General features: G+C 36.5%; 1 protein-coding gene across 1 annotated transcript in view; it reads left to right on the top strand.

Moving 5' to 3' along the window:
- The window catches only part of OTOG (otogelin), a 104,333-nt gene that overhangs the window by 31,096 nt on the left and 60,459 nt on the right, over positions 1-12,778 (top strand). The window contains exons 19-23 of the mRNA XM_075163088.1: positions 1,309-1,521; positions 3,103-3,268; positions 3,869-3,943; positions 7,382-7,425; positions 8,641-8,794. Coding sequence (XP_075019189.1) covers positions 1,309-1,521; positions 3,103-3,268; positions 3,869-3,943; positions 7,382-7,425; positions 8,641-8,794 — 652 coding nt within the window. The remainder of the gene's footprint in view (positions 1-1,308; positions 1,522-3,102; positions 3,269-3,868; positions 3,944-7,381; positions 7,426-8,640; positions 8,795-12,778) is intronic.

Raw genomic sequence — 12,778 nt, 5'->3', positions numbered from 1 at the left:
TATTGTTTAGCTTGCAGAGGCACTTGAAATACCCCCTTTTTATTTCTGGTTTGCTATTACAATGTGTTAATTTAGACATGCATTAAAGATTGGTAGTATGTCTAGTATTGGTGATGCTGCTAGTTAAGATGGAGACTCAAAAGTGTTGCAGTGGTCAGTTTTGAAAATACGGAAAAAATGAAACATTTAGATTAGTTGTCTGCTGTGGAGCAGAATGAGTAGGAGAAAGATACTTATGCGCTGCCAGCCTTTAGATTCAGCTGAAAGGGTCCAGTTGGGGAAAGATGCTAGTGGCTGATGCTATGAGGACCACAGATGGTCAATAAGACATCCTTTAATAACGATGAACTTTGTAGATCATCAGTTATATCCATTTCACAGTTCCTACCACTTCTTGTCTTGGACTTTACACGCTTTTAGGCAAGATACAGAGGTAAAATACCAATTAAGGTTTTACCTGTAATTTCAGCAGTGCTAGGAAATCATCACATCTCCTGCTACAACATCATCCTGCCTTTTGAGTATTTATACAATGTGCAGCACTAAGAAGCTGCATTCTTTGGTAATGGGTTTGGACATGAATGTAAAAAAAAAAAGTGGCCTGTACAGGAAGTCAGGAATTCTGGAAAAGAAACTTTGAAGTCCTAGTTTATGCATCTCTCTTATTTTGTGGGAAATATAAATTTATCTCTTTCTGGATATGCTAATACAGCATATTATTTCTTTTACCACTATTGCACAATTATTTAATGCATTCAGAATTAAGGTATTCAGATGAGTGCTGTGTTTGAAGCTGCTTACATAAATATTTGACACTGCTTTTGTTCTCCTGTGTGGTAGTGCTATCCCAAGCTAGCAGCTCTGGGAGTGGTTGCAGCCTTATGCAACTGAAACAGTGGGTAACAGATTATTCTTTAAAATACTCACCTACCTGAAGTAGTTACTGGGAATGACTTAAACTGGAGAGGTATGTAATCCTGTGCGTTTAAGAAAGGCAGTGGGTAGTGTGTAGCATCTGGTGCCTAACCCACATCCATCAGTTTAAAGACAAGAGACTGTATGTAGGCACTGTCTGCATATTGTAAAGTCTTCTCAATACCTTAAAATAATTCCCAGAACAAGTTCAAAACTATGAGCAGCTAACTTCTTTTCTGTCTTTCCATACAGTCGTATAGATATGAAAGATAGAAAGATATATATGGCAATAGTATATAACTATGATCAGTTGCATTGTATAGAAGACACATTTTATTCCAAGTCTTTTTAAACTCCCTTACTGAAACAGTGTTTAATCTGTTATTCGTATAGCCTCTTATGCAGCGGAAGCTTGTAGCATCCTTACAAAAGAACTTTTTGCTCCATGCTACCCCTATTTGAGTCCTGTTCCCTATTTTGAGCAGTGCAGAAGGGACACTTGCAGATGTGGACAGATTTGTTTTTGCTCTGCTCTGGCCCATTATGCTCATCATTGCCGAAGATTTGGAGTTGTAATAGATTTCAGAGGAGGTGTCCCAGACTGCGGTGAGTTGCCTTAAATAATTACTGTTTGAGGACTTTAGAATGACAATCAGAAAATAAAATTAAATTAATATAATCTTTTAAATGAGAAGAGGATTAATTCTAGCACAATCTTTTGTGTACAGGACAAGGTTCTTCTTCTGTCAAGACAGAATTAGTACCAGTGGTTTTAGAGGATTGTTGCTTTATAGTTAGCTTTCTTTAGTTCTTTTGACTTAAGAAACAACGCAAAGATTTTTGGAAGTAATTGGAGGGCTTCAAACATACAGAATGAAAAATATGTCTATATCTTGTATATGGCTTTGAATATCTCATACCCATGTTGATGATATTCATGAGCTGTGTAAATAGATTTGTTCTTTTCCTTGTAGATGTTGGGTTTATCTAATTCTTTAAATGAATGACATGAAAAATGATGGTGATGTATTTAGCAGTTTTAACTGGATTATTGTCGACTTCTGCTGTCTGACAATCTCTATTAGCGTATTCTCTTAATGACAGTGACACTGAAATACACAGAGTGCAGAAATAAGTATAGAGAATTGGTATTTTTGATATTTAATTTAAAACGAATGGAAGAATATAGATAGTGTAGAGATAACAGATGTCACCTTTGGCTATCTGCTCTATAAAGCCTCGCAAGTAGAGGAGTGGGATAAAATTATTAAATTCTTTAGTTTATATGAACTTTTAGTGATGCAAAAAATGATGAGGGCACTGCATGTCCTATCAACTACGTTTTTTAAGATGATAGAATTGGAAACCCTATAAAACAACGCTAAACTGACGCCCCTGATGTTTCAGTAGGTTGGCTCCGTAAACAAGGCTGAAAATCTTTTCTAAGGAACATTCAAGAATTTAACATCTGGTAGTTTTCATAACATCATGTAATTATCCATGTTGTAGTGCATGATAAAGAGAATTTTGGAAAGTTGGTCCAGCTTAAGTATCGCAAGCTGGAGTATCTGTATGTATATCTGAAAAGGCTGGCTTGCTTGCAGTCATTATGGCATGAATGGCTGTGTCCACTATGACTGAATGAATCATTCAAACCATTTAATTTTATTTTACTTTTTTAGAAGCAAGATTGGTTTTATTAGAATATATTTAAAAAATCATGCTTGTAGGGTTTAAAATAAGTGAACCTTTTTAGTATTTCAAGAACTTCAGATCTTTTTTTAAGTAGAGCTTTATAGGATATATAAAAAAGAAAACTTAAGATGGTATTGTGCAACATCTGCAAAGTACACCCATTTTATTTATTGCTTTTAATGTTTTCTTTGAGATGCTGTGTGTTTCCCAAAGCCCATGCACAAGAGCCAAGCATTTTCAGAGTTAGAGGAAAAAAGCTTCAACTGCTAGGTTTCCCCAGTGTAAACCTGGATTAACTGAGCAGACTTCATTGTACTTGTTATTACAGCAGACTTACATCTGTGTAGTTTACACAGTGTAGTGCCAAGGTAGCAATTTTAGTGGAATTCAGTATGATTGGGAATGAAAGAATAGAGATGTTTATCAGAAAACTGTTGGGAGGTACTTGAGTCTCTTGCACTGTAATTTGAGAGATTTGTTTCGTTTGGACAGCTCTTTCATGTGAAGATACAAAGGAGTACAGTACTTGTGTATCTACCTGTGGCAGAACCTGCCAAGCACTGTCTGTGCCAGAGACATGCAGCAGTGATTGTGTTGAAGGCTGTGCTTGTCCCTCTGGAATGTATTTGAATTCCAAGACTGAACGATGTGTACAGAGGTAGGTAAAGTTGCACTAGCCTAATGACTGGGTAGTCACACTCACTATTTTAGACCATTGCATTTGCAAGTCAGAGTGAAAAGCTAATAAACATGTAACCTTGTAGATATTATGCATCTGTAAACTTGGCAGGATCTTAGAATTATACAGAACCTGTATGTTGATCAAAAATAGCTTTTTTTTATAGTACTAACACTCATCCAACATCACTAAAGCTAGTTGTTACATATTGTCTGGGTTTTGGCATATGAGAGACAAAAGGTGTTTATTGCTGTGTAGAGGTTCTGCTTTGTTACTGATTTGGTTTGGAATGTGCTCAAGTTATATGGCAGTATTGAGATCAATTTCTTGTATTTAAAAACAAAACAAACAAACAAACACCCAAAAAAACACACAAACAAACAAAAAACCAAACCAAAACAAAAAACCCCAAACCACGAAAACACCAAAAAAACCAACACAAAACCACCAACCAACCAAAAAACATCACCAAAACCAACAAAGCAACCAATTGAACTTTGAACAGCAATTAAGTCAATGGGAATTTTTTTTCTTCTTTCAGTTTGAGTTAATGAGTTACATGTTTTTCCTCTGCTCCAGAAATGAATGCCCGTGTTATTTTCAAGGAATTGACTATACCCCTGGAGAAAATGTTATGACATCTTTGGGCAAATGGTAAGATACAAAACTGTTTTTTCACCTGGCTGAGTGGTGTCTCTTTTTTAAGAGCTCTGTCAAATCATTCTGGGTAGCCTGTTGGTTTTTTTTTGTTGTTGTTTTTGTGGTTGTTTTGGTTTTTTTTTTTAATGAAACATACAGAATAAACGTACATTGGTTTTCTGTGCAGGTTTGGACAGAGCTTCTTTAGAGCTTAGGTTTTCAGGGTGCTGTGCTTATCCAATATACTGAAGTGCAAAGTAGAGAGGAAAGCCGCTATAATTTTGTAGATCTGTATCAACATGGAGAGCTCCAGAAAACCCCAGACATTTCCTGACTGTCCATTCAAATCTGTTCAGCTAGACCTTCATTGCTATTCTCCTTCCCTATACTAGATTGTAAATCCATTTATGAAGCATAATTAAGAATCTGTCTTTCACTAGTATAGAATCAGTGTAAAAGAGCAATGTGGCTTTATCAACTAAGAAACAACACAAATTAACTATCAGCTGCAGCCAAAGGTAAATAAGCATCTCTGTTATTGTTCCTTACATTTAGCATTTGTTCTTGTCCTCTTGCTTTTCCATTTGCATCATTATAGTCATGGCATTAAAGAAGAAAACTTGTTAAACTATTCTGACCGCTGCCAGATGCATCCTTTTCAACAGTTAGTTCTGTCTGGAGGAGGTTAAATAGTGCAGACAAGAAGTTCTGTAAAAAACAAGCTTTCAGAATTCTTTTTCTTGAAGTAATGTTTGAGCTCTCACTGCCTGTATCAGTTGTAACGGCACTTAATTAAAAGCATTTTAATGGCACATTAATTAAATAATGTCTGTGATAGATCAATGTAATACTTAGATTTGTTGTAAAGGCCATATAAGAGATTAATATTGTCAGACACCTATTGCAATAGGGATACTTAGTAAACACACACACTCTCACTCCTGTTAGCAGCCTAGTGTCCATAAATACTGATCATTATAAATATATATCTTAATTGCCAAGTTAGCTCATCTTTACCGTAGGGCAGATTCCCAGGGGAGTACCAGGCAATCCATTCTGCAAAGTCTGGGGGCACTGTTGTCTGCTTTCATGGATATTTTTGTTCACAGAGCATGTGCCAGACAACACTGGCAGTCATGGGAAGGGGCTTCTCCTCGTAGATTCTTTTATTTGCTTCCTTTCATCCTCCTCCTCAAGGGTCTAATTTAGCTAATTATGCTAAGCTCTATGGTGGATATTTGGCTGAATGCACACTAATCATGTGATCATCCACAAATGCATTTTTTTAGAAATGACTACAGGTGAAAATCATCTTTCTGTTGATTTCAGTGGAGTTACTTGGAATCTGGTAGCTTATATTTCATGTGAATGTGTTAATTAAAATATATCTTCTGGTTTACAACTACTAGTCTTCAAGATAAAATAAGAGATCTGTATCTCCTATTTAGTCATGAATTTTGCTTGCTGTATTTTAACAAGGCTGTATACAGATCTGTTGAGAGGAAGGGCTTTCAAACATGAAGGTACAGACTGTCAGCTCCTCTGAATTACCTTGTGCTAAGCAATACATTAGGAATCATGTAAGACTATATGTGTGGATGAACTGGAAAAAAATACACAGATATATTGAGTTTTTATCTGTCACTGTGTGTTTATTAGAAACAATTATCTTTATTATGCACCGTCCGTCATTTTTCTTCTGAAGTGCTTCCTCTTTGGAACTTCCACTTTCAGAGTGGAATTTCTTCTCATGTTTGTCTATGGAGTAGCCTTTCTGCTCTGTTGTTTTCAACCAGTTCTTTAACATATTTTCATTTTGATACTGATGTTATGTCAGCATTTGAGTTGCCTCTCTATCAGTTCCCTTTGGTACTGCGTTGCCTGTCGGCTGAGTTATACTGTGAAGTCCTTGAGCTAGGACACTTTTTCTGCAGTGCTTTGGGGTACATATACACAACTCCAAACATGACAGCAGGGTGGCTGTAGCACATACAGAATTTGATTATGAATCTGCTGACTAGCAGCAGGTGTACTGGGGAAGTCTTTGCCATTGCAAAAGAGTGGGAGAATAGTGCTGGAGTTCATGGGCTCAGGTTCTGTAGTGAAACACAGGACCTGAAATGAAGCCAGTGCCGCTATGTTTTTTCTCCTGACAATGAGTTGCTATCAGATCTGCTACCATTTTATAACAGTACTAGACTATTTTGGCTGTAATTAGACAGGAGCAGACAGTATTATGTTGCTCAGTGCTTCCCTGCATACAGTATCTTGTTAGGGTTGAGTTTTATGCAGTTTGCTTGTTTCTTTGCTGAGCTGTGTCATGTAGGGGAAACATGTTGTGTCTGTTCCTGTCTGTGTAATATTTTGCATATGTGAATGGGTATACATGCTACAAGCTTTATGATACACTAACTTCAAATTTTTATTTTGAATCTTGATTAACATTGAGTTGTTTGAATTTTTTTAGGTTCTGATTATCAACTGTAGTTCCAGTTGGTTCTGATAATAGTCACAGTATGTTAATATTCCAGATTCTTATCATATTGCTGAAGCAAAATTACTTTGAAACAGCACAAGGATAGAAATTAACAACTGTATCACTGTTTCCTCCTGTGAGCTAACACTGAAATAATTGAAACATTCATTTTATTATAAATGAGACAGAAAATTCATGCTATTGTGAGATGTTTCCAGATGGATAGTTTGTTCATGATCCACGTTAGGACCAGTTGAGAAAGAGTTATCAATCTACTGTTACTATGTTTTGCTTGGGGAAAAGTCACTCCAGTTCAGTACAAAAAATGGTTGCAGTCACAATAGCTTGTGATTGTATTATATTCAACATTGGGGTTTTATCTTCCACTTTGGGATAACTTAAGAACTGTTGGTATCATCAAGATTTTCACATAAACTAATAGCTTGCTTTTCAGCAGAGTTCTAAGCTGATGGTGAGGAAAATGAAGCATTTATAATAGTGTTAAGAATGTTCATATAAGAGTACATACCCAGGGCTTGCTCAAACATATATTATGTGTGTTTAGGGTTTGGTTTTGTTATGCTGCTATAGCTCATTGCATTTTTGTTTTAGATGGTGATGATTCTGTTATGTACAGGGCTTAGTTTATTCTTACCGCACTGATGTCTTTGGGAGCAGTATAGTGGTGTATTCCTGTATGTATTTTTATGTCAGCACAGGCATTTTAACTCATGGTAACGTTATGCAGAAAGCAAAAGTTTGAAGTGTAATTAATATTGTTTATGCGTTAAGGCAATGCATGCTTTATCCACAGTTCTACTGTTCAATGCAAACGTTTATATATATTATATACATTTATATATTTATATACAGTTATTTTGTATTGATTCATACTGCATGCTTCATTGTTAAACAGAAAACATTAATATTTTAAATCTTCCTGGCTCTCATTTCATCTTCATGTATTCTTATTGCAGCCATTGCAGGGATGGAATAATGAATTGTGATAACAACATAATAGGTGAGTGAAGAGAGAGAGTGAAAATATACTTCAAGTCCAATGAATATGTATCCTCTAGTCTCTGTGGAACCCCTTATCTGTAGTAGAAGATATGCAATATCTTCATCTTCATCATGTACAGATGAATAAGTTGCAGAAGGGAATTCATAATTTAGGAATTATGTATTTGTGTGATTGAAACAAAGGCTTGTGCAAAGCAGCAGCATAACTGTCCAAAATACTATGAAATCTGAGCAACTTTTTTTTCCTCAGTGCTTTAAAATACTAATTTTTTTAGATTGCTAATGTAAATAAGCCTAGCTGCATGAGAAACAGCGGAACTTCTGTAGGACAAACAAAGGTTAACTTTGCCCCATAAAGCATGGTTGTAGGAACTGAACACTGGCAGCAATTTTTCACAGATATTTTTTCTTTCCCTCCACAAACCCTAAGTAAGTGAAATATGAAAAAATATTTCTTTTGTCATACTTAAGCAAAAGAATGTAACAATTGCGTTTTCTATTACAGTATATTTTGTATGTCATTAAGTATTATCGTCCATGCTCTTGTTGTGATGCTCCTTTTACTTCAGTGAGAAAGACTTTTATTTAAGGTTTCAGTTCTAGAATTGCCAACTCTTTGGCCTTTAGCAGAAATGTGTTCCCCATGCACTTGAAAGTAGTGGTTGTACTGATTTGACAATTATCCAGAACCTCTCTTCCTTATAAATAAATAAACAAATCCCAGCAACTAACCAAAAACACTTTAAAACACTGCCACTACTTCGGTCATTTCTGTTGCATATACACAGTCTCCTCAGTGCAACCCAAAAGCAATTGTGCAATAGAGTTGTTTTGTTCATAGTCAGTGGCTCCAGCGTGGAAAGTCACATCTAGCTCTCAAACCTTTTTTTGATATTTTTTGCTTTGTGTTGATTTCTGTTTCTCTGTTGGTAGTACTTTACATTTCTGTTTTGGAAAGCTGATTCCTGACTAACTGTTTAGAAAGTCATGTTCCTTACTAAACAAATATATTCATTTCAGTATTTTGTATGAGATTTATAAGGGTTCTATGAAGTTAAGTACGCTCAGGAGAGACAGGCAATCGGATGTTACTGGTGTTACTGGACGTTACACTTGTGTGTCACATATTCTCAATCTAAATCTATTGCACACATTTATGGAATACAGAATTTCAGGTGTGAAGACTAATGTGTTCGTGATTTTTTTCCCCCAGCACACAGCTGCCCAGTTGGACAGATTTATGTTAACTGCAGTAATCCACAAGTTGATCCTGAACTCAGCAGAGAGAGAACTTGTGAGAATCAGCTGCTAAACCTCACTTTCTCAGCACGCCTTCCTTGTGTTTCAGGTTGTGTCTGCCCACTGGGGTGAGTACAGACAGATTTGCATCTTTTGGTGCACAAACGTAGATGACTGCCTTCAGTAGCATTGAGTAATTAATTCTGCTGAGGACATGCCACATTTCTACTTGGAGAATTTGAGATGTCAAGGGGGTGAGCATCCAGCTTGTGAAGGCTTACCACACAACGATATGGGCCGCTGAAGGCATAAGAAATGGTAAACCAAGAGACAGGTGGAGCCAAAGGTCTAATACCTCTCAATAATAAAAACAAAATAACAGGAATGTAGAAAGCGCATTGAAATAATTTGATCCAATCCCTGTACTACAGCAGAGTCGTGTTTACCTAGATAAGTTTTTTCAGATACCTAACCTCTTATTTGAACATTTCACTGAGGGAGGCATGTTTCTTCATTCCTAGGCATTATTTTCAGTATTCCCTCCCTCAGAAGGGTATTTTAAGTCTCAGGGATTTATGCTGCAAATGTGCAGATGAGCTGTTGTCATGTTTTAGAATCAAGTACTGTATTGCTGAGAGATTTATGAATATAAAAATAGTAATTATGTGTTTAAGTTATGTTGGTTTTGACGGGATTTAGTCTCTTAAGCACATAGCTTGAAGTTTCTGAGTATTGTCACTCTAAAATGACTGTTTATGCCTCGAGAGCCTCCTCAAAACGAAGAGTAAAAGCCAGATCCTCAGTCGAATTGGGTTGAAATAACTCAGTTGAAGTCTGTGGACTCATTTATGTGTAGATTTTTCTGTGTCATGGTAAAAGATTGCTACTCAGACTTCAGGTTTTTACCTTAACATTCAGAAGCATGAAATGTCAAACTGTTCACATGAAATGGAACCTGTAATTGGTCCAACTCGCAATATGATACCATGGTGAAAAAGTGCAGTCCTAAGGTAGATCTTGAAATTAACTGGAGGCTGACATTTTCACAGTTGCGAAAACTCATCCTGTTCGACCTGGCTGATAGCCTTCAAAGCAATGGCTATCTTCAGCAGCATGGTGTGGCAAAAACCAAGAGGCCCTCCAGCCTCTAAATATGAATAATAAATACAAATTCTGAGCATTATGTCGATAGCTTGCAATACATATTGCCCCAAATGCAAATAGTAATTATTTCTACTACTTCTGTTACTACTTCATAGTTTTACCTACCTACTAGATCTTCCACATTTTTTCCCTTCTATGGTTTTTTCCCCTCTATAAGCTATGTTAATTAAACCACCCCCCCATCTACCCCAAAACAAAAGAAAACCCACAAAGAGCTGAGATCTCATTTCACCAACTTTACAGCCATGGATTTCTGTAGATGTGGCTTGTGGTTGACGCTTCACAGAATGGAAAAAGTTAACTGGGATTTTAATTTTCTTGGTACCAAAGTATATGCAAATTTTTTTCTGGATTCTAAACATTCAATGTTGGCACACTGAGTTATAGTCATTCAGACATCACGGACATATGTGGGACCAGGTTTAGATGCTAGTGTTCCAATATCCACCCTAGTTTCTCTCTTGAACAAGTGATGTGGAGTTACGTGGCATTTCCAGGCTGGACGCAACGTTCTCTAGTGTGGTAGGACAAGACGCCGCCTCTGCAGACAATTATTACCATCTATGATGGAGAATACTCTCTTTTGTGCTGAACCTGGACTCTACTAAATTTGGACCTATTTACCCTAATAAGAATTTTTAGGTCTGTTTCTTTTTTCATCACTTATTGCTCTCATAAAATAGAGCTATGAAAAGATAGTAAACTGAAAGCTGTAATATCCTGTAATTGTAATGAACTTTTGTAATTAAGAAAGGAATATCATGCTAGGTTTTTCCTCCAAAAATTTCTAAATTATCACTGTATTTCTGAAGTGGTGTACTGTATCAAATGATGTGTAAGGAGCTTAAACATATTCTTGGAAGGTTTTCTTAAAAAAAGAAAACGCATCACTTTCTAATTTGCACAAAGAAAACAGTGAATTTTGTCATCTTATAAATGTGTCTATGGGCAAGCAAACCTAATAATGGGGGAAGAATGCAATTTGGTTTCAAATATTTTCAGAAAACTAACTTTTATTAGAAGTAATTACATCGATTGTGTCATGTCTTACAATATGTCTCCTTAGATGAATTCATAGTCCTGTCTCCTGTCCTTTTGGTATGTGTTAGTATCCTTTTTCAAAAGACCTACTGCTCCTCAGTTTAAGTAAAGCTCAGAATTTATTGTTGTTAGCATGAAAATAAAAGTAGTGTTCTGTTCAAACCTCTCTTCTGGATGGCCCTGCCCCTTCTATCATGCTAAGTATTTTAATTTTTTCTTTTTTTCTGGTTTAGGCAGGGCTTTGGAGAGGTCTGTCAGGAAGATTTACTGTGTTCTGGGTAAATAAGAATTACTCTCCCTGGGGATACCATCATGGCTATGCACTCTACTGTTTCCTCAGGAAAATACAATTCTGTTACAAAAACTGCATCAACATTCCTGTATTTGGGTGCTTCAGGAGCTGATATTTGTCCACACTGGGTTTTATGCTGATTTCTATTACTGATGGTTGTAGAATTACAGCATACTAAAGGTATTGGATTGAAGTTCACTTCCAAAGAACAAATGTACCTCCATTGCAGTGCCATAACAAGACAACCCAGTTCTTCTTTTCCATCCTCTTCTGCTCTGGAGACTTGCTACTCTTTGATATATTTCAGTGCTCCTTATTTCCTTTTGCAATACTTCCAAAACCCTCTTGGTCTTCTACTTTCTAGTTCACACTAGCTTCAAACAAATCGCTTATTTTTTTCTATGCTTGTATTCAATTCACAGTAAAACTTCACCAGTATCATTCAGATCAGTATCATTCAGATTCCTGAGCACCTTTTCGTATTACCTTCTGTTTTTCCACTTGTTTTTAAGAGAATCACTGAACTTTCTGTCATTTGGTTTGAAAGGAAGACTTCTGTTACATTTGGAGTTACTTTCTGAAATTCTTTTTACCAAAAATGCATTATCTATTTAAACTTGTACACTAAATCAGAAAAATTGCATACTAAAATACCATTAGTGTAGTTATGGAGTATTTAACTACTTCTGTGTTTCTTTGAGAGGAGTGGAGGATCTTGAATCCGTCAAGCCATCTTTTTTTGGTTTTGTTTTGCTTCATTTTTAATCTCCACTACAATTCAAGCAGGTACTTGGTCTGACTGTAAAAAAAAAAAAAAAAAAACTGATAATATTATTTAATGGTAATGATGAGTAAGTCCACTGAGCCACCACCTCTGGTTGAATCATTTTCCATGTTTAAAACTGCTTCAGCTATAGGACTTAGTGGTCTGGCACATAAGTTATCATCCTCTTTTGCTACAAATTAAGAATTCGGAGACCAGGAATATACTTTGACATGTATCTGCAAATACACATTAATTTCCCAAAAGCCTCTTTGGTCCCTGCTCTCTTTTTGTGTTCCTTCCCTACAGTACAAACCAGAAAAGAAAACATCTATGGGGAAAAAAAAGTGCTAATAAAAGTGTTCTTACTCTCGTACTTTCAGTCACTTTGCTTAATTCCCTTTCCTTAAGTATTTTTCTACTTAAAATGAGAGATGTCAGGACATATTCCCTCTCTTGCTTTGCTTTGATGTTGCAGCAAAACCCATACCCAGGTTTCGTGCAGCTCTGAGTATTACACTTGTGACTTGTGAGGTAATTTTGCCCTCTTCTGTCCACGCCAGTCATAGAAGGTGTGTGGAGGCAGGAGCTTCTTTTTACTCAAGGAGACTTCAGAGGAAGCGCAGGCAATGGATGAGCCAAATTTTCAGAGGCCTCTGTGGAAAAGGTTGCAGAATATGGGCATTTAGATGAATCCCTATCATTCTACTTCTCACTCTTGTTTTTCTTACTCACCCACCTTTGGTCTTTAAGCTGCTTCTGCTGTTTCTGTGAATTTTCTTTTTTAGGGCCTACTCTGCTTAGTACCAGTAGGATGCTGATGGAATGCAGGGGGGTTTCTCAATACAGGGT

This window comes from Calonectris borealis, chromosome 14 (assembly GCF_964195595.1).
Source record: "Calonectris borealis chromosome 14, bCalBor7.hap1.2, whole genome shotgun sequence".
Classification (NCBI taxonomy): Eukaryota; Metazoa; Chordata; class Aves; order Procellariiformes; family Procellariidae; genus Calonectris; species Calonectris borealis.
The sequence above is the reverse complement of the archived record's forward strand: the minus strand, read 5'-3'. Positions and strand labels throughout refer to the sequence as shown.